This window comes from Ranitomeya imitator, chromosome 2 (assembly GCF_032444005.1).
Source record: "Ranitomeya imitator isolate aRanImi1 chromosome 2, aRanImi1.pri, whole genome shotgun sequence".
NCBI classification, from domain to species: Eukaryota; Metazoa; Chordata; class Amphibia; order Anura; family Dendrobatidae; genus Ranitomeya; species Ranitomeya imitator.
This window is the reverse complement of record NC_091283.1, coordinates 104,118,121-104,143,573: the sequence shown is the minus strand read 5'-3', so window position 1 is coordinate 104,143,573 and position 25,453 is coordinate 104,118,121. Positions and strand designations below refer to the sequence as shown.

At 44.4% G+C, this 25,453-nt stretch overlaps 1 protein-coding gene across 4 annotated transcripts in view; it reads left to right on the top strand.

The window, feature by feature from the left end:
* The window catches only part of SEPTIN6 (septin 6), a 111,265-nt gene that overhangs the window by 62,253 nt on the left and 23,559 nt on the right, over positions 1-25,453 (top strand). For 3 of the 4 annotated variants that reach the window (XM_069747101.1, XM_069747098.1, XM_069747100.1), the window contains exons 8-9: positions 12,751-12,883; positions 13,840-14,030. In XM_069747101.1, coding sequence (XP_069603202.1) covers positions 12,751-12,883; positions 13,840-14,030 — 324 coding nt within the window. Of the gene's footprint in view, positions 1-12,750; positions 12,884-13,839; positions 14,031-24,655; positions 24,692-25,453 lie in introns of all 4 variants that reach the window. The other variant, XM_069747102.1, reaches the window with a different exon arrangement.

Sequence of the window (25,453 nt, the reverse complement as noted above, 5' to 3'; positions counted from 1 at the left end):
AAATAGCCAAATTATTATTCTTTAGTAGAGATGGGCGAATCCAAGGGGGGCGTGGCCTGAATGTCCATGTGAGCGGACGTGTGGCAGAGCGCTTCCGCTGCTAATATTGCCATTATCCTTAAAAGCCGCAGCTGAGCGGCGATTTGCGGTGCTTACCGGCTGCAGGAGAGTCCCGGGAGTGCGGCGGTGAACAGCGGCGGCCCCGAGGTCAGCAAATATGACCAGGAGGAGGCAAAGAGACGCAGGAGCCGGCGAGGCTGGGACCGGCCAAGATGGCGCCGACGCCAGGGAGAAGGCGGAAAAGGACAACGCTGCATGCCAGAAGCGGATGGCGGCGGCGGCGGCAAAGCTCCAGCAGTTTGCTAGAGTGGAGGCCGCAGGGAACACAGAAAAAGCAGAGGAGGACGCCGGAGCAGACACAGAAGGAGAGGAGGAAAGCCCAGCAGAGGAGCAGGAGGTACAGCAGGGGAGCAGGGATGGTGACATGGCGGTGGTAGTAGGGGGATCTGAAGATAAGGAGCCAGGAGCAGAGCCCACCCTTAGACGTTTTTGCACTGGTATCATCATGTAAACAATCCCTGACCCAGCAGTTACAGGAGGTCAAAGGGGATACAGCCCAGATAAATGCAGCCTTGCAGAAGATTGACAAACGTGTGGGGGCTGTAGAGGAAAGGGTGAGCACGGCAGAAGATCATATAGTGCAGCTGCAGAAAGCGGAGAGGAAGTTTACTCAAGCAATATCGGAGCTAGCTGCAAAAAATGAGGATCTGGAAAATAGGTCCAGAAGAAATAACATTCGTATAGTGGGTGTCCCTGAAAAAGCTGAGGGGAGGAATCCCACGGAGTATATTGAAAGCTGGCTCCTTGAGACTTTTGGTGATGCAGCACTGACAAAAGTATTTGCGGTAGAAAGAGCCCACAGGGTCCCACCGAAACCACCTGTCCCTGGAGCAAGTCCCCGTACCATGCTTGCCAAAATCCTAAACTACAGAGACAGACATTATCCTGAGGAAGGCTAGAGACATGACGGATCTGACAATTGAAGGTCAAAGAATTGCTATCTACCCTGACTATTCCGCCCTGGTACAGAAACAACGGATGATGTTCACGGGTATCAAGAGACGGCTGAGGGAACTGGGAGTGCAATAATCCATGATGTTTCCGGCACGACTGAGAGTGGTGGCGTTGGATAAGATTCATTTTTTCCAGACGCCGGAGGACGCTACCCAGTGGATAGATCTTAATGCTAAAAGGCTTAAAGGGAAAGGAGATTGAAAATACGGGGTGGGTTGGTCGGGAGGTATTTTACTTTCCTTAAAAAGGAAAAAGAGATTGATTGACAGTACATTGGTAATTGAGATGTGAAGGTTTGAGGGTGGAGTTGGGCATTACGCAGGGAACGCCCTGGGAGTGATGATGCGGTGGAGAAGTACGAGGGAGGAAGGGTGTGCAGCGTACTAAAAGTTTATTTAGTTCTTGCAGTTGTAAGTTAATACATGTTGAAATATTTTGTTCCTCTAAGAATGGCGCCGAATTCTATTATAAACGGTAGCGGGAGGCGGAAGGAGAAGGTTACGTTAACAAGAGTGTTCGCAATGGGTGATGGTGCCCCACTCTTGATAAGAGGCAGAATGTATAGTATTGGGGGGTAGGGCGGGTAGGGGCAAGGGATGGGAGGGAAGTTAGACAGCTCAGAACTGGGAGTAAATACATAACTAAAGATGATGAGTCACATAATAGGGGACCGCTTTAAGATATTGAGTTGGAATGTGAGAGGTCTGGCGGATAAGTCTAGGAGAGCTGCGAGCTTGCAGTATGCGAAGGATCAACGGGCCTCTATGATATGCTTGATGGAGACGCACTTGATACGGGAGAAGGTGGACGTACTGAATAGACGATGGATTCAGAAAGTGTATCACTCTACCTTTTCGACGTACTCAAGGGGTGTGTCAGTGTTGGTGCCGGTGGGAGTGCAGTATGAAGAGGTGAAGGCATGCGTGGATGCTGAGGGTCAGTATGTGGTGATACAGTGTATATTGTATGGAGTGAGCGTGTCTGTCGCGGCAATGTATATCCCACCTCCATATTCAAGTAAGAAGATTAGGGAAGTGTTGGAGAAGGTGGAACGATGGGGACCGCTACCACTTTTAATTATTGGGGATTTGAACAATATTTGTGACGACTTTTGGGATAAAAATAAGAACACCCAGAACAGGTCGGAGGGGCACACTACAACATTTGGTACCTATGTGCGTGAAATAGGCACGATTGATCTATGGAGAGTTAGACATGTTGGGGAGAGAGGGTACTCGTGCTACTCACCGGCTCATGCTACGCTGTCCAGAATTGATATGGCGCTGGGTAACCGTCTGTTGGACACAATGGTGGGGGAGGTGCGTTATCTGCCGAGGGCCCTTTCGGACCACAGTCCAATTGAGGTGGAGGTTAGGTTGTTGGGGACACGGACCGCAAGCGGGAGAGAATGGAAGATCCATCCTAACTGGTTACAGAGTATTGACTTGGAGGGTACAGGGAAGGAGGTGACGGAATTCTTTGCCTTAAATGATGGGAGTACAGATGCTCTAACTGTTTGGGATGCAATGAAAGCGTACCTGAGAGGGCTACTATTTAGAGACATTAGTAGGTGTAAGCGGAAGACAAGGAAGGCAGAGAGAGTGGCGGTGGAGGAGCTGAAGGCTGCAGAGGACGAGATGGTAGTGTTGGGGACCTCCGAGGCAGGGAAAAGGTTGAGAAAAGCGCAAACTCATATGGAGAAGATTCTGCTGGGAAAAGCTGAAAGGAAGAGGGAGTTTCAAAGGGTGACTTATTTTCAGGAGGGTGAAACAGTGGGACACATGCTATCGGTGGTAACTTCTGCTCAGCGTAGTACCTCGTTTGTACATTCGTTGGTTTCAGATGGGGGGAGTAGGATATCTGAAACACCTGAAATTATAAAGGTCTTTGCGGACTTTTACGCGTACTTATATTCCTCCAGGGTCAATGAGTCAGTCGGAGATACGGAAACTTTCCTGGAGAGTCTGGGTCTTCCGAAATTGAGTGAGGAGGATAGGTTGAGCCTCGATGCCCCTATCACCGAGGAGGAACTGAGTCGAGCGCTGAAGTCTATGGCCAATGGGAAGGCACCTGGAGTTGATGGGTTACCAGCCGAAATCTATAAAAGCTTGGGGGAGGTGTTGATTCCCAGATTAAAGCTAGTACTGGAGGAGGCTGGATGTCGGGGGTATCTCCCAGCATCTGAGGGAAGCCATTATAGTGGTTATTCCGAAGGAGGATAAGGACCTGGGGAAACCTGAGTCATATCGCCCAATCTCTCTGTTAACTATCGATGTCAAGCTCTTGGCCAGGGTGTTAGCTTCCCGTTTGTCCAGTGTCATTACTAACCTTGTACATTCGGATCAGTCCGGCTTTATGCCTGACAGGTCTACAGCGGTTAATCTGCGGAGGCTGTATATGAATCTGCAGCTGAAGTCTGACAATTGTGGCCGGAGGGTTGTTGCGTCTTTGGATGCCCATAAGGCGTTTGATAGTGTGGAGTGGGGATATCTCTGGCGGGGGCTGAAGTGTATGGGTATTAGACCGCAATTTGTGTCGTGGATTCAATTGCTATATTCATTACCGACAGCTAGAATCAGAGTGAATGGGGAACTTTCTCAGCCTATAAAGTTGGCCAGAGGTACGAGGCAGGGATGCCCACTGTCGCCCCTTCTGTTTGCCCTAGCTGTGGAGCCACTGGCCACCAAGATCCGACAGTCGGATGAGGTCCCTGGGTTCAGATATGGGAGTGTTGAGGAGAAGATTGCGTTATATGCAGACGACATTTTACTGTTCCTGGCGGACCCGGATGACGCCTTGAAAGGGGCCATCGAGATCATTGGAAAATTTGGAGCCTTGTCGGGACTGAGGATAAATTGGGATAAATCGGTCCTCTTTGATGTAGATGGGGTGGAGGAGAGTGGGAGTGAGCCATTGGGAGAGGGGCGGCTTAAGGTGGCATCCCTTTTTAAATACCTGGGAATATGGATCTCGATGCCAGTTACAGAGTTTTTGTATAGGAATTTGACTCCTCTCATGGGCGTGCTTAAGGCAAAAGTAGATGCGTGGAATAAATTACACCTATCGGTGGTGGGTAGGATTAATCTTATTAAAATGGTTCTGATGCCCAAAATACTCTACGTCCTCCATAACGCGCCAGTTTGGATACCACGTGGGAAATTCCGGCAGATTAATGCTCTTTTTAGAAGCCTGATATGGGGGAGACAGTACCCACGTATTAACCTGGAGACGCTTCAGCGACCTAAAGAAGATGGAGGGTTGGCTTTGCCCAACCCTGAGTTATATTTTCTTGCAGCCCAAAGTCAGCATTTGAAGGGCTGGGCGCGAGAGGCGTCCTCCAATGCGGTACAACACTTGATGGAGGGGGTGACAAACCGACGACCGGTGGTGCAGTGTCTGGAGGATGGCTCCTTGGGCGTATTGGGGAAATTGTATCCAACTATGTTTTTGATACATAAACTATGGACCAGACTGCGACAGATTCGGGGGGTTACGGGACTGACTAAATTTACACCGATATGGCTTAATAATAATTTGGTAGAGTTTGCGGCTCTTGGAGTGCTGACAGAGTGGCAGGCCAAAGGAATCCATTTGGTTGCTCAGATAATTCAACAACGAGTGTTAAAGTCCTTTTCGCAGCTGCAGGGGGAGCTTGGATTGAGACCGACTGGGGAGTATCAATATGCCCAGATGAAGCATGCTTTTAAAGCTCAAAACAAGGGCGATGGTATTGAGATCCAAGAGGACATAGTTTTGGAATACGTGTGTGGGGAAGGGTCCACAAGGGGAGTCATTTCCACCCTTTATAAGGACCTACTGCATGCATATTTGCTGGATTTCCCTCTAAAAGCGAGAGCTAAGTGGGAAAGAGATTTAGGCCCAATGGAGAATGAAACCTGGGAGTCGGTGTTGGAGTGGGTTCCACGAGTGTCACTAAGTGAGCCGTATAGACTATCGCAGCTGTACATCTTGCACAGAGTCTATAAATCACCGGAAGTGTTACACAGAGCGGGGTTGCGTGCTGACTCTGAATGCCCGAGATGTAGGACTGAGAATGCAGGAATATATCACATGATGTGGACGTGTCCAAGACTGGTTGCTTTTTGGCTGGTGGTACTGAGCCGTGTGGAAGGGGCGTATAAATGTAGAGTGCCGAGAGATCCGATGGTGTGCCTACTGGGATATGTGGAGGAAATTAGAGTGGATAACACCTGGAAGATAGCAATAGCTAGGCTATTATATATGGCTCGGAAGGTGATAGCAAGGAATTGGATTAAGGAGGAGCCGCCTACAAGGGGTGAATTCCTGAAATATGTTAAATATGGTCTCAATCTGGAAAAGGGGGTTTACAAAAGACGTGGGAAAACAGAAATGTTTGACAAAATGTGGTCTCCGTGGCTCGAGCTGGGATGAGTAGGTATGGGAAATGGGTGAATGAAGACCTTTTGAAGGGGGGAGAATGCTAGAGGAATAAGCGGTCATAAGTGAGTCAAGTGGCTCAAAGAGCCATCAATACTGGTAATAAAAGTATAATTGGGAAGGAGTTGTCATGGGAGGGGGAGGTTTGGGGTTTGTTGGGATTGTTGGGGGTTTGAAAAATGAAGAAACTTTGTAATATATTGGAAAATGCATAAAATGTAATGTTCATGTTTATTTTCAATAAAAATCTATTTAAATCAAAAAAAGAGATGGGCGAATCCAAACATCAAAGTTCGGGGTCCGTACTGGCACAGATCCCCGAACACTGATTTCTCCAGGAAGTCTGTGTTTCTGTCCGGGTTCAGCACCCCAAACATCGGGTGTTTCCCGCGCTTGAATGATGAAGGCTTCAATGGAATGGGCGTAAGGCAAATATGACTTTGGCTGTGTGTTTTATTATTTGCAATCTGACTATGGGGTTAGTAATGGATAGGTGTCTTATAGACTCTCTCCTATACTAATCCGTGGGCTTGATGTTACCTGACAATACAAAGGTGACATTAACCCCACTTGCCAACTGTATAGGGCAAGTGGGAAGAGACGGGCAAAGCACCAGAATTGGCGCATCTAACAGATGCTCCTTTTCTGGGGCGGCTACGGATTGCTATTTCTCCTTCGCCTCATTGGGGGACACAGACCGTTGGTGTATGCTGCTGCCAATAGGTGGCTGACACTAAGTGATACAAAAAAAGTTAGCTCCTCCCCTGCAGTATACACCTTCCTGCTGGCTCTCAGCTAACCAGTTCTTGCTTAGTGTCTGTAGGAGGCACATGGGTCTGTTTCAGACCCCAACGTTTTTATTTTATTGTTTACTTTTCTGTAAATTTTTATTTTTTAATTAACGGAGTGAAGGGGGCGACGGTTCCTTTCAAGGTTCCGATCTCCCCCGAACCATCAACAGGCGAGCACGGCGAGTATACCTCCCCGTACCCTCTCCTGCGAGGTGGGAAGCCATGCCTGAGCTCACTTCAGGGGCGACGGTTCCTTTCATGGTCCCGATCTCCCCACACCAGCAGCAGGCGACCACATGGAGTGTCGCCTCCATGTATCCTCTCCTGGAGCAAGGCCTAATGCCGGACAACTGGCCCTGTCCACCCGGACTGAACTCCGTGGATGTACAGAGGCCCCTCTCTATGGCGTCCGAGCAGCCCCCACTGTCCCACCACTATGAAAGCGGATGGCACAAGGAGACGGACGGTTCCTCTCCACCTCCTAACAAACGGATGATGGATTGAGGCTTATCCCTGCACCGTCCACGCTGCACACAACAGTGCTGAAACCCACATCCGCGGCGGCTCCATGCCGGGACGCGCATCAATGGTGAGTGGATCCATCTTCAGTGGGATATTCACATGCTGACAGGCAGCCTTAGCCACTTCCCTGTGGCCCACCTCTCTGAGGTAACGCTCTGGCCTGGAACGACCTACTGGTGACTTCCGCTGGCTACAGAAATTTAGGCCCCGGCTTAGGCCTATTCAACATCGTGTCTGTGGCTCCGCCCCCCAAATTGGCGCTTCTCGCTCTGCGAGATTTTATCAACTCTGCAGCTCTCGGTGGCCATCTTGGTCCACCCGGCCAGCTCACACTGGGGTGACAGTATTTTTGCATTAAAGGGGCACATCGACTCTACATCAGTACCCGGGTAAGGAAGTACCTGTTCTTAAAGGCATGACCAGTATTTCCTTGTCTTAAAGGCATATGGCCAGGATTCCCAGTCTTAAAGGTGCATGACCAGTATTCTCTGGTCTTTAAAGGTGCATGACCAGTATTCTCTGGTCTTAAAGGTGCATGACCAGTATTCCCTGGTCTTAAAGGCGCATGGCCAGTATTCTCTGGTCTTAAAGGCGCATGACCAGTATTCTCTGGTCTTAAAGGCGCATGGCCAGTATTCCCTGGTCTTAAAGGTGCATGACCAGTATTCTCTGGTCTTAAAGGCGCATGACCAGTATTCCCTGGTCTTAAAGGCGCATGACCAGTATTCCCTGGTCTTAAAGGCGTATGACCAGTATTTTTCCTGGTCTTAATGGTGCATGACCAGTATTCCCTGGTCTTAAAGGCGCTTGATCAGTCCGAGGAGCCCTCCGCCGCCGACCCCAGCTTTATCCTCTAGTTCCCCTCAGTGGAATTCTTCACTGACCAATCCATGGTTCTCGGACCAAGAGATTGAATCCCTCTGTGTACCCACGTCTGTGTTTGGAGTGCTCGCAGGACCAATATACATAGTCCCTATCCTACATGGGAGCCGTCGGCTAGCAGGGGCCGCAAGTATTCTAGAAACGTGCAGGCATCTAGAAACATACAGGCATCTAGAAAACGGAAGTTTTTCGTTTTCTGCTCCCTCACCAATGATTTGATGACAACAAGGCTCTGAATATGGATTGGATATTGCCTGAGCTTGCCAGAGCTTCAGAGACTAAACTCCCTCGAGAGCATTTGCCATTCAGTTCGGATAAGCGATTCACTGGACAGAAGCCTCTATGTGGGATGCCATGCCTGGCCTGTTTTTTAAGGGCGACGGGTCCTTTAAAGGGCACCGATCTCCCCACACCATCAACAGACGAGCACACGGAGTGTCGTCTCCATGTTTCCTCTTCTGCATCCAGGCCTAACGCCAGACAACCTGTCCTGTCCACCTGGAGACCTGAACTCTGTGGACATATAGAGGCACCCTTTTTGGCGTACGAGCTCCCCCCTCTGCATCACCACTATTTAGTGGATGATGCAAGAGGGCGGACAATTCCTCTCCACTTCCCTGTTAAGAGGTTGATGGATCGAGGGTTCCTAATTTTTATCTCTGCACCGTGAAAAGAGGAGATAGCAAGAGACTATGACCTGCTGGATACAGCCGCACATTCTGCCATGGGGCAGTTTAACCGGGTAGAATCCCCTGTGGTATACCTACCAGTATCCCTACCTGATGGGTCATCAATTAAAAATACCACGGACTGTCAGATAGCAAATCTGGTTCGTTCCGTCTTGCGGCTTCGGGTCCAGCGCTCTATCCTCCCTAGCGGCCGCATGGATTGCTAGAGCAATGGTCTCCTGGCTGGAGACCTTAACTACCTTGATTCACACCAGCAACAACTGGCCAATCAAATCTTTTGAGCGGGAGACTGACAAAGGATTGTATAAGGATTGTCCAGCACAGTCTAGATCTAAGGGATCTTGGTTCCAAACAGGGGAACGAAAGGTAAGATCGACCCTGGACCTCAAACTTCTAACAACCTTTGACATGGTCCTCCTTCTTTGGAATGGAGTCCCTCCGCTCAGCCATTACTTCAACAGAAAAAGGTGCAGTTTCCGGCATCCATCGACATTCGGGTTGCTTGCCCTCTGCAAAAATTCCTTCGCCTTTCCATTCGTCAACAGCATTTTCAAGTCACAACCTTGTCCTTCGGCCTTGCTTCCGCACCCAGAGTGTTCGCTCGGGTCATGGCGGATGTCATGTTTCTCTTGCACTCTAGAGGCGTGCTCGTCCTGCCCTGTTTGGTCTGTCTAGCCGCCCTTCCAGGACTACGCTGAGTCGTCTATATCTCTTGCGATACCTTCTCTCCTGGGCTGGCAGCTACGCTTAGACAAGTTCTCCTCATTTCCAGCCCAGCAGATATCCTTTTTGAGGATGATCCTGCACACTTCTAGAAGGATGGTAATTCTTCCTCGAGACAAGGTCATGGCCCTTCAACAGGGAGCTCGCGCAAGGAGAGTTCTGAGGACTTGATTACTCACCCCCTCATTTCATTCGATTTGCTAAGAGAGTTCTGAGCAAAAATGGTGACGACAATGGAAACGGTTTCCTTCGCTCCGCTCATTTTCAGCAAGTCAAACAGACTTTCAGACAATAGTCTCTGAGCTCCTTCTTCATCCAGGGTCTTTCTCCCGGTTCAATGGTTATTAGTAACTTCCAATGCCAGTCGTCTTCTCCCCATCATTGTTCTGGAGATCCGAACGGTAGTCTTACAGCAGGTCCACTGCCTTCTGGTGGGTCTCCCTATCCGAATTCAATTGGATAATGCCACGGCGGTGCCTTGCGTCAGTCATCTAGCAGGTACCCACGGTCAGGCGCCATGACTGAGGTACCTCACTTTCTCTGATGGGCCGAAGTCTATTATTCGGTGATCTCGGCAGTATATATCCCAGAAGTAGAACTCTGAACGGCAAACAAATTCAGCCGTCAGGGTTCCGCCTCAAGTCAGTGGGAACTTCACCCCGAAGTCTTCCATCAGATCTGTCCTTACTGGAGCTCTCCAGTTGTAGGTGGGATGACATCCAGACTGAAGGCCAATGTACTCGAGTTCGTGGTTCGGCCTCGAGATCCAAAAGCCATCGCTCTCCATGCTCTGGTTCTGCCGTGGTACCAGTTTCCATAACTCTCCTTCCACTGCTTCCGAAAGCCTTTCGGAAGCAGAAAGGGGCCCCAGTGATCCTCAGAGATCCGCACTGACCACGTCCGTTTTTTTGTTTGCGGAGCTAGTATCTTCTCGCCTTATAGCAGCACAACCGCAAGTAGGGACTTTCTCACAGGGAGTTTTTCACACGTAGTTCTTCCCTATCGCATACCGTTAGATCATTGGGACCTTATTATTCCTAGGAGCCTTACAGTAGGCTCCTTTTTCATCCGGGCAGACTTTACTATCAGGGAAAGTCGTCCCGTTCTCCTCTGCGATATTCTCACTCTGACGAGTCTTCGGACCTAGCTTCTCTGCTCTTTCAGACTTTTTTCCCTTATTTCCTTCGAGGCAAGGTTGTCCTCAGGCCATCTCCATCCCTTGTTACCAAGGTGGTACTGTATTACCACTGTTATGAGGGCATAGTTCTTCCCTCATCTCTTTTGGCTCCAGTCCACAAAATGGAATAAGATCCCCCATATTCTGGACGAAGTGAGTGCTCTGAGTAGGTACGTCTTGAGGATGGCGTCCTTCTGAAGGTTGGACGTTTTATTTGGGCTTCCTGACGGTAGAGGAAGGCTTCCTGACATTTTCAGGAAGGGTTTAGCCGTTTCATCGACCATGATAACATGGTGAATTCTTTTCACCATCCAGGAGTCCTTCCGTGCTAGATGTCAGCCTATCTCCCTGTCTATCAAGGGTTCTAGGCACCAGGCGTCAGCAAGGCACGCCTGCAAGCTTGCGGATTCGTCCAGTCCGCATGCATTCTTGAAGCACTAAAATTCCCACACTTCCACAGATGTGAGTCTGGGCAGGCGGACTCTGGAGGCCGCGGTGGCGCACTTGTAAGTAGCGGTTACACAGGGCCTGATCTGTTGTTGTCCCCACCCAGGGACTGCTTTGGGACATCCCACGGTCTGTGTCCCCCAATGAGGCGAAGGAGAAATAGGGATTTTTGTGTACTCACCGTAAAATCCTTTTCTCCGAGCCATTCATTGGGGGACACAGCTCCCACCCTGTTATTAGCTTATGATTGTTTTTTATAATCTGACATGCTATACTCTCATATATAATATGACATGCTATACGCTCATATATTGTTATTGATCTCCTACTGCTTTTGCACCGAACTGGTTAGCTGAGAGCCAGCAGGAAGGTGTATACTGCAGGGGAGGAACTAACTTTTTTTGTGTCACTTAGTGTCAGCCTCCTATTGGCAGCAGCATACACCCACGGTCTGTGTCCCCCAATGAATGGCTCGGAGAAAAGGATTTTACGGTGAGTACACAAAAATCCCTATTTTTAGGCTAAGGGGGGCCAATATCCATGACCCCTTACCAGCTTGGGAATACCAGCCCCTAGCTATCTGCTTTAGCTTGGCTGGTTATCCAAAATGGGAGGGACTTCAAGCTGTGTGTTAAAAATTATTTCTTTAAATAATTTAAAAAAATTAAACTGCGTGAGGACCCGTCTCTTCGTGATAACTAGCCATGACAAAGCTGACAGCTGAGGGTTGCAGCCTGCAGCCGTCAGTTTTATCATGCTGGATATCAAAAATAGAGGGTAAACCTTGCTGTTTTTTTCTATTATATTGCAAGCATTGGCTGATGAATACTCCCATCAGCCAGCGCCTGCTCTTTCTGTTATCAGTGACAGCAGGCGTAAGCTGATGTAAGTAGTTGTCCCAGCAGGCATAGGCTGATGAGAGTCCCATCTGCTGGCCCCTGTGACCAGAGGTAAACTTTTACCTCTGGTCACAGCTGCAGGCTCACACTGTCATCTGACAGCATGGAAGCCACAGCGCTCTTACCTCTTACACTTACCTCTGATAAGAACCAGTGTTTACTACGCTGTCATGCAGATCACAGCGTGGAAAACAATGGATGTTTGGGCCCCCCATTCATTTGAATGTGGTCCGGATTCGGGTACTGTTCTGGTACCTGAACCAAACTTTTTTTTTTTTTTTTCTTTGAACTGTTGAGCCGAACCCTCCGGACATGAACATTCAATGGTTTAGCCATCACTGTTTAACTTAAACCTTTATAATTTGAGAAGTTCTGATATCAACCATTACTATTTAGGTATATAGTCATTCTCTACTAGGCTAGGACCTCTTGGACTAGCCACAAAAAAGGATCTTGTAAGAAAACTTGCCATAAAATTTTAAAGGGAAACTCTCAAGAGATTCATGCAGCCAAACCCCGGCAGCACAAATCGGACAAAGGCTGCGTTATTTATTTTACACCGGTCTAGTGCCACCATATTCTGCAGCACTTTACAGGCATAATCATTACAGTTTCCATTGGGGCTCACAAACTAAACTCACTACCAGTATGTCTTTTGGAGTGAGGGAGGAAACCCACGCAAACACGGGGAGAACATACAAACTCCTCGGTGGAATTGAAATCCAGGACACCCAGTGCTGCAAGGCTGAAGTACTAACCACTGAGCCACCGTTCTGTGTATGTTTTAGTTGTTGTTTTTTCTAATTCCATATGGCTAGACTGACGAGTCTCTCTCTATACATCGGTAAAGAGAGAGACCGGTCAGTCTATGGGAGCAGTGCAGGGACAAGGTGCCCGATTCATGCCTCGGGCTAGTCATTAGCGAAGCATAGTCCCTGGTTAGCTTTTCAAAGTATTATTTCTTTGAGATGAACCTAACACCGCCAATGTCGGATTCATGCTGTCCATGGTTTGGGCAGTATGAATCCCATGACAGATTTGCTCTAAGTCAAATGGGTAATTCCAAATTATTGTGTTTTGTTGTGTGTGTGTTTTTTTTTTTTTTTACATTTTACTGCTGTATTTAGCTTGCAGGAAACTTATGAAGCAAAAAGGAATGAATTTCTGGGGGAGCTGCAGAAGAAAGAAGAAGAAATGAGACAGATGTTTGTGCAGAGGGTTAAAGAGAAGGAGGCAGAGCTAAAGGAAGCTGAAAAAGAGGTAGTAATTTTATTTACCTTTTTCTATGATTTGGTACTTTCTATAGCTTTTAGTAATTTACTTCATGTAAGCTAATTAATGATTTAGTTCTATAAAATGAACGCCAAACAGAAATCTATAAACACTCACTCCTTTTATTTGACCTATTTTTCCAGTTAAAACTGCCACCAATGAAATACATTTTTGTGTTCCAGAACCTCCATCATGTCCCCCTTTCCCCACACTCCCTGCACTGTGTCAGATACAAGACAACTGGCCTCTGCAGCAGATGTCTGCCCTCCGCCCTGCCTGCAGTGGGACACACAAATCAATGAACCCAGCGTAGCGTAGCACTGTCCTCAGCTGAAAACAATAGGGGTCACCTGTGTCCCCTGCGGGATTTCTACAGTGTTATATATAACTTTTTAATTGTCTTTAGATATTAGGTGGCAAATAACCCAGCACAGGTATCGGTGATGTACAGCTACCGGGCATCTTTCTCCTCCTCGGAGCGGTCTATTGTAAGCGGCCCACGTGGTGATGGAGAATGCCAAGCGCTTCATTGAATATTGAGCGCCTCGTTCCTGCATCGTTCTCACACCACATATATTATATATAACAAGGCTTCTGAAGTGTTTTTTGTCTCCAAACTGTTAAATCTGGTGTGACAATTCTATATACACCTTCCACTTTGAAGACGCTCTATTCTTCCTACTACAATGGGAAACGCAAAAGCTGCCAAATTTTTTTTTTTTTTTTTAGTGTTGGGCGATTCTTCCTGAAATGTCTTCTGCTTGAGAAACAGACAATTTTGGTCTCCTGAAAAAAAAGTTGTGTGAACGTACCCTAAGACCCCCATACGCATTAGAACGTTGAAATAAATTGTCAGGTTCATGTGACTTTTGTATGTCAGCATTAAATTTGAACCGCAAATCATCAAAGAAATATTCTTTAGTAATATCTGCCTTTTATTAAAGCTTCATGAGAAGTTTGACCGTCTGAAAAAACTACATCAAGACGAGAAGAAAAAGCTAGAAGACAAAAAGAAAAGTTTGGAAGATGAAGTAAATGAATTTAAGAAACGGAAGACGGCAACAGAATTGCTTCAGTCCCAGGCACAACAAGCAGGTGGATCACAGACCCTAAAACGAGAAAAGGAGAGAAAAAAGTAAGTAAAGTATCTAGAGTGCAGCACAGGAGAGGCAGCCGAGCCTGCGGCCACTGGTATAGAATGTGTAGAATACAGACGTGAGTTTTCCATTTGCATAATTTGTACCCTGATGACTCTTTACTGTATCTATCTGGTGACTTGCTCTGCTCTCACATAGTTGGTGTATGTACTCATGTATAGTATATAAATGGTGACAAGTATTTATGGGTTCCACATCTGTATTTTTGGAAAAGCATTTTGCACCGCTCCCAGCTTTGTTCCCAGATTTTTATGTTTTTTAAAGGGGTTGTCTCCATGTTCATTAGACCATGCTGCTAGTCTGAACTGTAAATCTCCAGAAGCACACTGAAAACAAGGGAGGCAGAGTAACAGTGCGCTCCTGGTGACCGATCTGTACCCCCTTTATCTGCCATAGTGTTACAGGACAAATCGTATATGGCTGCAATGAGGCAGCCTTTCCCTGTCATCTGTAGTTTGGGCAGCATGGCTAACCTGATGGGTTTTTTTCGTACATTATATAATGCCCTTAAGGTGCTTTCATCAGCTGCCTGCTGAAACACAGATTCCTCCTTTTCCACCTGGTCCTTCCAACCACTCATAAACTTGAACCCTCTGTTCAGCTTTCTGCCATGTTTAGGATAACTCATCCTCAAGTCTTGTTGATGGCTGTGCGGCGGTATTAGGATCAGATGATAGGATACCTGATCTAAGTGGTGTGACAATGTCAGAACAAACATGCAACTTGCCAGTAGATAGCAGTGACTAGTGGATGGGATACAGAATTATTCTCATTTGCAATTTACACACTTGTATCACATTCTGAGCATCTTGTGCTGTCTGAAGAGCCTAGGATAGTTGATTTGAAAAGTTCGCCTTACATAATCTTTAAATATTTCCAGCTTAAAGCAGCACTTCCAACAAAGATTTTATACTCTTAATATATTGCTATCATCATATTATATAGCATTGTGTACTTACAATTGCTCATTTTGCCTTTCTACCCAGTTAATTCTTCTTTTTTCCATAAGGTCGATGACATCAAGTGATTAAGAACAGACTAGCTGAATCCTTTTAAGCTCTATGTAGAAACTGGAAGTCTTTTTCCCTCTGAGTCATCATTAGAACTACAATGCTACTTCATTTCAAAGTCCCTGGCAGGAGAGGAGCCAGTGGGTCAGGAATTTTAAGGAGGTAGATCTTGGCCACCAGGGACATTGCAGTAATGTAGAATTGTAGTTCTAATGACTCATGTAGGGAAAAGTGACTTCCTGTTTCTACATAGAGCTTGGAAGGATTCAGTTAGTCAGTTTTTAATAACATGTCATAGACCTAATGGAAAAGAGAAGAATTAGCTGCGTAGAACGATAAAATGAGCAATTGTAAGTACGCAGTGCTATATAATATTATGTTGGCAAAATATTAAGACGGCAAACATTTTTTGATCACAGTGGTTCTTTAAGGAAATGGTAGTTTAATCTGCCCAAGTACGACATCGGAAAAGTGCTTCTTTGTGTTGAAGTTCATCTGATTCCAGCAGGGCCTCAATGGAGTTTTCTTCCCCAGGACAGTGTTTTTGGATCTTTAAGTGAAGGGGATCTGATAACTATTCCTTTCACTGGCTGGTTCAGCTACTTTAATGAGCAGATAGCTGATCCCGTTAACACATAGCTCCTAGTCTGGTAGCGTCGCAGGAAGCTCTCTCCTGTGTAGGAAACAAACTGGAAAAGGACCTGAGGACTTGGCACCTGTCAGACACCAAGTGCAGTGTATTAGGAAGTTGCTTAATGTACTAATTTCAGCTGATTTATTATCCAAAATATTTTCTATGCTGGAAAACCTTTTTTAAATATGATATAGCAATTTTTTTTTTTTTTTACATTATCCACACCTGTACTCATTGCAATCTTCATTTTAATTTCTGCAGCATAAACTGAAGCTGAAACCAGATTACAGTACAAATATAGCTTTTTTTTTTTTTTATTCCTATTGCATACTCGCTTATTTTTACAATTTTATTGGATTCTTTTTATGTATTTTTGTGTTATTGTAAAAGTGCGCTGGGTGTTCTCCCCTCCATTCTGGATTTCTAATGGCTGCACAGATGGGTCGTGCAGATGCAGTGGCCAGACTGTACATCTGCTGCTGCTTTTTACTGATGGAAATGAATTGTGGTGGGAAGATTACACAGTGTCGGAAATAGCACTTCATTTCAACTAACTACATAAAACGTAAAGCTTTAACTTTTACTGCAGTTTTGTGAACTTAGATTCCTTTATCCAATTGTAAAAAAAAAGACTGTATAACCTATTGCTGTTTGTAATGGGAACATGCCCCTCAACTTGCTAAGAAATGCTGGAGAACGGCCCCTTTTTGGCTATCAATGGATCCTCCCCAAAAAGTAAATAGGACAGGTTTTGGGGCTCTGTCCAAATGGCTTCATTGCGCGTCATTGATGCATGTTCATGGTGTCCTAGGTCCTGTATGATTCCTCAAATAATCCATACTAATTTGTTTTTCGTTATACATGTGCACTTTGTTCGATATTAACATATAATATTACTTCAGTATTGCTCTCACAGAATATACTGAGGGTCATTCACATTAGATTGCATACATTATTGATCAATACAGCTCTTTAGCACAGGGAGCGCAGTATTTTCTATGACGTTCCAGCCTTCATTTTGTAAAATGACTGAAAACCCTCTGAAGATGTTGATGGTAGATGCTTAAAAGGAACTTGACTGATTACCCAACTCTATTACACTGCTCCTATTATATTTTAGTCTTTTTCTGGCATCAGTCATGCATTTATTGTTGCATACACATGCACAGATTTATGCAAAATCCTCTTATATGCTGGCATTAGCTGAATGCAAATTAACCCCAACTAGACTGGCAACGCGTTACTTCAGAGACAGTAGCTGCAGTCACTGCCCCCCTGGGATTGATGGACAGTCTTGGCACCTTCTACTTATTAATGCAGCAAAGACCTCAAGTAGAAGAAGCTGGCAGAGCAGGGAATGCTAATCTCACCCTGGAAAGTCTGAGCCCGGACCGGTGTCTGCGTGGAAACATCGTTGCAGGACCCATCTGGGTTCAGCTACATACCGCATTTGTAGAATCCCAAGAAAATTTTGCAAAATACGTGTATGTAACTGTAAAGACATGGTTTCTTTAGATTCTTAAAAAGGCTATAAAACATAGTAACCTTTTCAATGATTGGAGGACCTGGCCGGTTCCCTTTAAAGCTAGCTATAGACTCAGTAATTGTGAGCTGAAAGATTTTCCTGTTTCATCTTCACCATTATTGTGCTACAAAGGTCTCGACTCATGTTCGGCTTAGCTTCAGTAGCGAATGTCATACACCGTGAATGGAGTTGCCGCATGTATGCTTGTGCAGTTTATATATATTTTTTTTAATTTGCTATCCCAGTTAGGAAGAAAAGGTGCTTGGCCTCATTTTAAGGATCTTGGGACCCCCAAGTAGCAGACATATATTCCCTATCATGTGTTCACAATTTTTCAACAGACGGCAACACTTCACTAGAAATAAAATTCTGAGCTGCAAAATATGGTCATGTCCAGAGGATATCCGAAATCCATATAGGAGATCTACAGGAATAAAAATGTAAAGGATATCGCCCAGTGGGTCTGCAGTTTCCGCTTTCAGACTGATTGGGGTTTTTTTCCCCGAGTCTTCTCCTGTGGCGTGCACAATTGCCAATCCTTTCAAGATACTGGTAATCGCAGATCGGCAGGGTCTTGGACTTTTCTAGATCAGCTGTCGAGCTGTCATTGGCAGTGTCTGGTTGGGAGTGGAGAAAGCGCACCCTCCCAGAGAGCACTATCAAGAAATACCCACTTGCTCTACAAGCAGAGATTTCACATACTGAGCTCCAAAAGCAACAAATGTGAATATCTCTGCAATGGAGGGATGCAGCGTAAAACGGGAAAAGGCATCAGAATCACAGCGCCGCTCAGAGATTTTTACAAGGTATTTAACTCCATTTTTTGAGCATGTGACTGCTCATTTTTAACGTTAACATTCTCTTTATATTCAAAGATATTCGCCCAGGAACATGAAAAACCACACAAACAAACACTAACAGTGGAACAAAGTCCAAGACAATAAAGCAAAATTATTGCAAAAGTCCTTTTATTAGTACAAAGAAGATAAATTGACAACAAACATGGCTAAAAGGTGATGAGCAGTGCCGCATAGAAATAGGCAGTAAGAGACAGCATGATATCCACAGATATGTAGTAATGTAGGCTATAGATCCCCAGGTGGTATTAACAGCAGTCCATGAATCAATGTCATCCTAGGAATACTATATCTAGTGGTATGCATCAGGGACACCCGCAATCTCCCGCCCTCCCCGACGCACGTTTTGGAAGTCTCCTTCCTTCCTCAGGGGCTTATAGTGATGAGCTATGGTGGCTACTTATAAGTTACTAACCCATCCGGAAATGCGTGCTGGTCAGGAGAAGTGTCCCGCCCCCACGCCAGTGCAACCCAGCCACCGACGCGAGATCACATGGTCCCCATGTGACCAACACATCAGACGGTGGGCGGCACCGGAAGAAGAGGCAGGGCACAACCGAACAGCGCACAGACGCCGATGGCCATATTGGCTATGGGCAAAGTGCTAGAAATACAGAAAACTGCAATATATGGCTAAAACATGCACGGAAAGCATTGTCAATATAATGGGCACCTAGTAAGTAATGAGAAGACCAACTGCTATCTCAACAGGTCTATATATAAATACATGAAAAGGTACATCAACCTCAGCTGTAGACAAGCTAACATGGGGCACAATATATATAGAGAGAAGAGGCATAGTATATACAAAATGGATAACAGATAACACTAGTAAAGTTTACAGAGTTCCAGTTTAGTACACAAATAAGTATATATCCGCGTATAGATACCAATAATTATACCGCATTGAAGCTGGTTTTACAAATCAATATAATATAATACAGCCAAGAATGGTGCAAACATACATAGACCAAGTACAAGGTATTTCACACAACTCATATCTGCCCAGGCAAAATATAAGACACATATACAGTATGATAGATGGAGCGATGATTCCGTAGCCATAATGAACTTCCTCCCAATACGCTCAGCACTTCCGTCAGGAAAACAACAACGTCACTAAAATATAAATAAACAAAAATTAGAATCTAAAAATTAAAACAACAATGCGGAACAAGTCGCACCAATTGACACACATCAACCCGGGGACCCCAGGAAGGGAGCAAATGATAGGCACTCGTTCAGACCGAGGGGATGAACCGTATTTAAGGTCCAAATCCAACTTGTCTCCAGTCTAGCTAAGTGCTTGGATAAATTGCCACCGCTGATATTGATTTTCAGGGCATCTATTCCTCGTACCCTTAACAGGGTACTATCACAATTATGGAAATTCCTAAAGTGACGTGGTATCGTTTTGAGAGTGGGAGCATCCGTGTGGCCGATTGCCACCTGAATCCCCAAGACGTATTCCCTCGTGCGAACCTTAAGTTGGCGTGTTGTAAGTCCAACATAAATAAGGTCACACGGGCACGTCGCATAGTATATCACGTATCTCGTGGTACATGTAATACGTTGACGAGTTTTGAAAGACCTTGTGCCATCGGAGTTGACAAAATTATCGCACCAGTCGATATTGGGGCAGGCGACACATCCACCACATGGAAAACAACCACTTCTCATTCTAAAGCTATCCAAAAAGGTAGGCATTGTTTATGCAACATAATGGCTGGAGACAAGGTGGTCCCTCAAGTTTTTATTCCGTCTGAACGACATTGATGGTTTGGGTGGAATAAATTTCTTAATTATGGGATCAACCCTAAGGATCGGCCATGCCTTTTCCAATATGGAACGAACCCTATTGGACTAGGAGCTGAATGTTGTGACGAATCTCACTGTGTCATCCGACCCAGATTTACATTTGGACCCAGTGTTGTATAACAGATCATGTCGGGAAACATGCCTTGCTCTATGATAAGCAGTTTTGACCATCCTAGGACTATAACCACGTGCTAGAAACCGCTGTCTAAGTTCCTCTGCCCTAGATTCAAAATCCACATCAGTGGAAGAAATACTGCGAAGCCGACGAAATTGTCCCACCGGTACCGACCGAATCATATGCCTAGGGTGTCCAGACGAGGCAAAGAGCAGAGTATTAGTAGCCGTCTCCTTCCTATAGATGTCCATTTGTAAAATACCGGATGGATCACGCCTAATAGTGACATCCAAAAAGTCTAGAGATTCACCGCTATAGCTAAAGGTCAAATGTATATTGGGATGATCGCTGTTCAGGGTACCGATCAGCTGCTCAAGGTCGACGGGAGTGCCCTGCCAAACGAAGAAGATATCGTCAATGTACCGTGTCCAAAAAGGGACACGGTCCATCAACCCCTGTTCGTCGGACAGGAAAAGGTCCCTCTCCCACAGCCACAAAAAGAGACCGGCATAGGCGGGCGCAAAGGCCGCCCCCATGGCAGTCCCCTGGAGCTGTAGATAGAAGGACCCTTTAAAAACAAAAAAGTTGAGTGAGGGTGAACTCCAATAGCTCCAGCACAAGGTCCCTCATATCCAAAGATAAAGAGGAAGTACCAAGAAAAAAACCGTACAGCTGAAATACCATCCTTATGTTTAATATTGGTATAGAGGGATTCCACATCCACTGAGGCTAGAAGAGTATCACCCTCCAAACACAGCCCGTCGACCCTGCGCAGCAGATCACCAGTGTCCCTAAGAAAGGAAGGGAGGCCCGAGACTAGAGGTTGGAGATGGTAATCAATCCATTCATTAATGTGTTCAAGAAAGTTCCCTCTTCCAGAAATGATAGGTCTGCCAGGTGGTGAGGAAAGGATATATATGTTACTGTAAAAGTCAGAAGGACGGTAAAACCTAGGATTTACCGGTCAATCTGGACAATCACTGAGGCCGTCGGTAAAATTGGACTTTTACCGGTAATGTCCTGATTGACCGGTAAATCCTAGGTTTTACCATCCTACTGACTTTTATTTATATATATATATATATATATATATATATATATATATATATATATATATATATATATATATATATATATATATATATATATATATATATATATATATATACACACTAGATGGCAGCCCGATTCTAAAGAATCGGGAGTCTAGAATCCATATATACTTTATTTATTCAAATGTAAGAATAATACAATTAATAAATAATAGTAAGAAAGAACAAAAAATGGCTGCACTCACCAGCTCTTGACAATTCTTGTTATTTAAGGTACAGTTACACAGGATCCATGAACATGCTTATGAGGGGAGGGATGAAAGACATCAGACTTAGCACGCTGTTTGCGCTTACGTGCGGCATCGGCGGCTTTTCGCTCTGCATCATTACCATACTTTATATCAGACCTGATCTTACGTGCGCCATCATAAGCTTTGGACTCTGTGTCATTAGTATACTTAACAGTGTCCATGCGCTTGCATCTATCCTCTGTACTCTTGTTAGCATGCTGTTTGCGCTTACGTGCGGCAGCGGCGTCTTTTTGCTCTGCATTATTAGTATACTTTCTATCAGACCTAATCTTACGTGCGCCATCAGCAGCTTTGGGCTCTGTGTCATTAGTATCCTTACTATTAGAGCTCATGTTGGCTAAGCTAAACAGCTTTAAGCGTGGTGGTAGCAAACAACAGGTTAATAAGAGGCAGTGTCAGGTAGTAGGAAAATAGCCAGTTAATAATAGGCAATAGTTCTTTGCAGGAATGCAGATATTAATAAATAGGCAGTTTATATTGCAGAGAAATTGCTGGGCAATAATGGACAATGTCCTTATGTGGCAAATAATAGAGCAATATACCCAATGTGGCAAAGAAGAGGTTAATAAACGGCAGTCTCTCAGTATAACAGTCAGTGAATAATAGGCAGTATATGGAGAAAACACCAAACAAAAGTTCAAAATTGGTGTGAAAATGTCACTGAACCACTTCACAACTAAATATATATAGTTTTGGTAAATGGTATTATCATTTTTTTTACGAAATTCGGCAGGAGCTTGAAGAGCAACGTCACTGGGCCCGCCTCCACGCAGTAGAAACTTGCTGTGAGGTAAAAATTCAAAAATCACACCAAAATGGCGGGCGGAGTGTGTCACAGTACGGCACGTTTCTGATTGGTCGCTCGCAGCAGGCGGCAACCAATCAGACACTGGACACTGTTGACGTCACTTATCTCCGGACATTAGCTCCGGACATTAGCTCCGGACAGGAAGTTGGCACAAATTGCAGGAAGTAGTATTCTAGGCAATTATATATTAGATATATGTGTGTGTATATGTATATATGTGTGTATATGTATATATATGTGTGTGTGTGTGTGTGTGTGTATATATATATATATATATATATATATATATATATATATATATATATATGTATATATATATGTATATATGTATATATATATATATATATATATATATATATATATATATATATATATATATATATATATATATTACTTATGTTGTGTCCCAGTGGCCACATGTGTGTTGTTTTTTTTGTCAAATATTTATCACGTAATTTAACCCCTTCACGACCTTGGGATTTTCTGTTTTTGCTTTTTTTTGTTCCCCTTCTCAGAGCCATAACTTTTTTTTTTTTTTTTCTGTCAATATGGCCATGTGAGGGCTTGTTTTACTTTTGAACGACTTTACCATATTGTGTACTGGAAAACATTCAAAGTGCGGTGAAATTGCAAAAAAAAGGGCAATTCCACAATTGTTTTTGGGGGTCTTTTTTTAATTATTATTATTTTTTACCATGTTTACTAAATGCTAAAACTCACCTGCCAATAGGATTTTCCAGGTCATTACAAGTTTGCAGATACAAAACATGTAGAAAAAAGCATGTGAATACCAGCGTCTAAGACTTCAAAAATTCCAAATTTTAATATAGTCAAGTGCAAATGATTAAAAAGAGACCATAAAATGTGGGGTGGGGAAGAGATTAACAGAAAATGCCTTTTGGAAATGGTTCCTTATTCATTGCATACCATATATGTATTGGTTCTTTTGTTTTTTTTTTTTTCTTTCTATTTTTTACTTGCTTCAATAGTCTCCTAAGCCACTGGGCGGCATTAATAACAGAGCGGCAATGACAACCACATGGGTCTTCCACAGACCCTGGGTTGTCATGATAACCCATCGGCACCACACGATAATGTGTCAGGGGTGCCGATAGGCGGGACTAGTGACGCGCTTCTGGCGCTGCCATGTTAAATGCCACTTTGGAGATTGACAGCGGCATTTAACTTTTTCACAGCCGCGGGTGGACCACGATTCCATCCGCGGCTGTTAGCGGCACATGGCAGCTGATGAAATCAGCTGTCATGCGCTGGAAAACAGGTGGGCTCAGTGCCGGAGCCCACATAGAATGCAGAGACATGACCTATGATGTGTATATATACGTTATAGGTCGTGGAGGGGTTAAGGGATACATGTGATTTGTGGGAAAACAAAATTTTATTCAGCCAGAACCAGACAAGAAAACTGAAACTGTCAGTACAGCAGCCAAGTGTATCTGATCGCCCCTTTAGCTTGTGTCTTTCCTTTTCAATCTGGAACATGATTGGATGTACAATGTATAGAACAATTTAGTCTGTTCAAGGTAGTTTGTTAAATTTCATTTTCATGATTGTCAGAGAATCTACTTTGTTCAACTGCTAATCTCAAAGTGATTTTGAGCTTTTAAAAATACAAAATGGTACCTAAATATGGAAGTAAATATCCTTCATTTCAAGCATTATTTTGCATAGGCTTGCTGTGAGTAGGATTAACTATTGCGCTCTCCTCTAGCAGACATTGCCTCATTTCCAGTTGCCTGCATGCTCCTTTGTTTATAAATGAAGGTAGTGCTGTAATTACTTGCTGTCTTCATGCACAACGCAGATCTGCTAACACTGCAGAATCTGTTGCCCAGCACGTGAGACACAATCCATGAAGAGACAGAAATGGAGGCGCGCACTGGAAATAAGGCTACGTTCACATTCTGCTATATTTAACATGGGGGCGCATGGACATGCGTTGTCTTCCGTTTTGTGACGCATGCGTCATTTTTGGCGCAAGCGTCAGGACGCAGCAAGTTGGATTTTTTGTGCGTCCAAAATCAAGCCAAAAATGGACGCATGCGTCACAAAACAATGCGTTTTTGCATGCATTTTGCATGCGTTGTGCATTGCGTCGCCGACACAACACACAACAACGCAAATGTGAACATAGCCTAAGAGACATGTGCTAGAAGTCCTGTACATCAGTGAGGAGGGAAGACATGCATCTTGTTCTGTGTTGGAGATGATACATGAGGAAATATACACCCAGCATGGTCATGGGCAAATGACTCACAGAAACATCTCACTCCTGCTTCCAAATAACATGTGCACGCCATTTTTAAGACTAGATAACATCTTTAATTGTAAATGGCCCTTTGTTGTATTTGTTTAGTGCATGCAATTGTCTGCTTTGTTTATTAATATATCCATATAATGTTTCTTTTTACTAACATTTCACATATCCATTTGTACTTCTGTGCTGTTTTTACAGTTAATTCTGCTGTTTGCTGCATGGCGCATGGCTCTGGTAAGCTACTGTAAAACAAGTCAAGGTGGGGAATTCATTATTTGATGTAAGTGCCTGATATTGTAGAAGCTTGGGCTGCATAGGCTATGCCAAGGCCATTTACATATAGTGTTCATTTTAATTTTAACCCCTTTACCCCCAAGGGTGGTTTGCACGTTAATGACCGGGCCAATTTTTACAATTCTGACCACTGTCCCTTTATGAGGTTATAACTCTGGAATGCTTCAACGGATCCCAGTGAATCTGACATTGTTTTCTCGTGACATATTGTACTTCATGACAATGGTAAAAATTCTTTGATAGTACCTGCGTTTATTTGTGAAAAAAACGGAAATTTGGCGAAAATTATGAAAATTTCGCAATTTTCCAACTATGAATTTTTATGCAATTAAATCACAGAGATATGTCACACAAAATACTTAATAAGTAACATTTCCCACATGCCTACTTTACATCAGCACAATTTTGGAACCAACATTTTTTTTTGTTAGGGAGTTATAAGGGTGAAAAGTTGACCAGCAATTTCTCATTTCTACAACACCATTTTTTTTTAGGGACCACATCTCATTTGAAGTCATTTTGAGGGGTCTATATGATAGAAAATACCCAAGTGTGACACCATTCTAAAAACTACACCCCTCAAGGTGCTCAAAACCACATTCAAGAAGTTTATTAACCCTTCTGGTGCTTCACAGGAATTTTTTGAATGTTTAATTAAAAATGAACCTTTAACATTTTTTCACAAAAAATTTAATTCGGCTC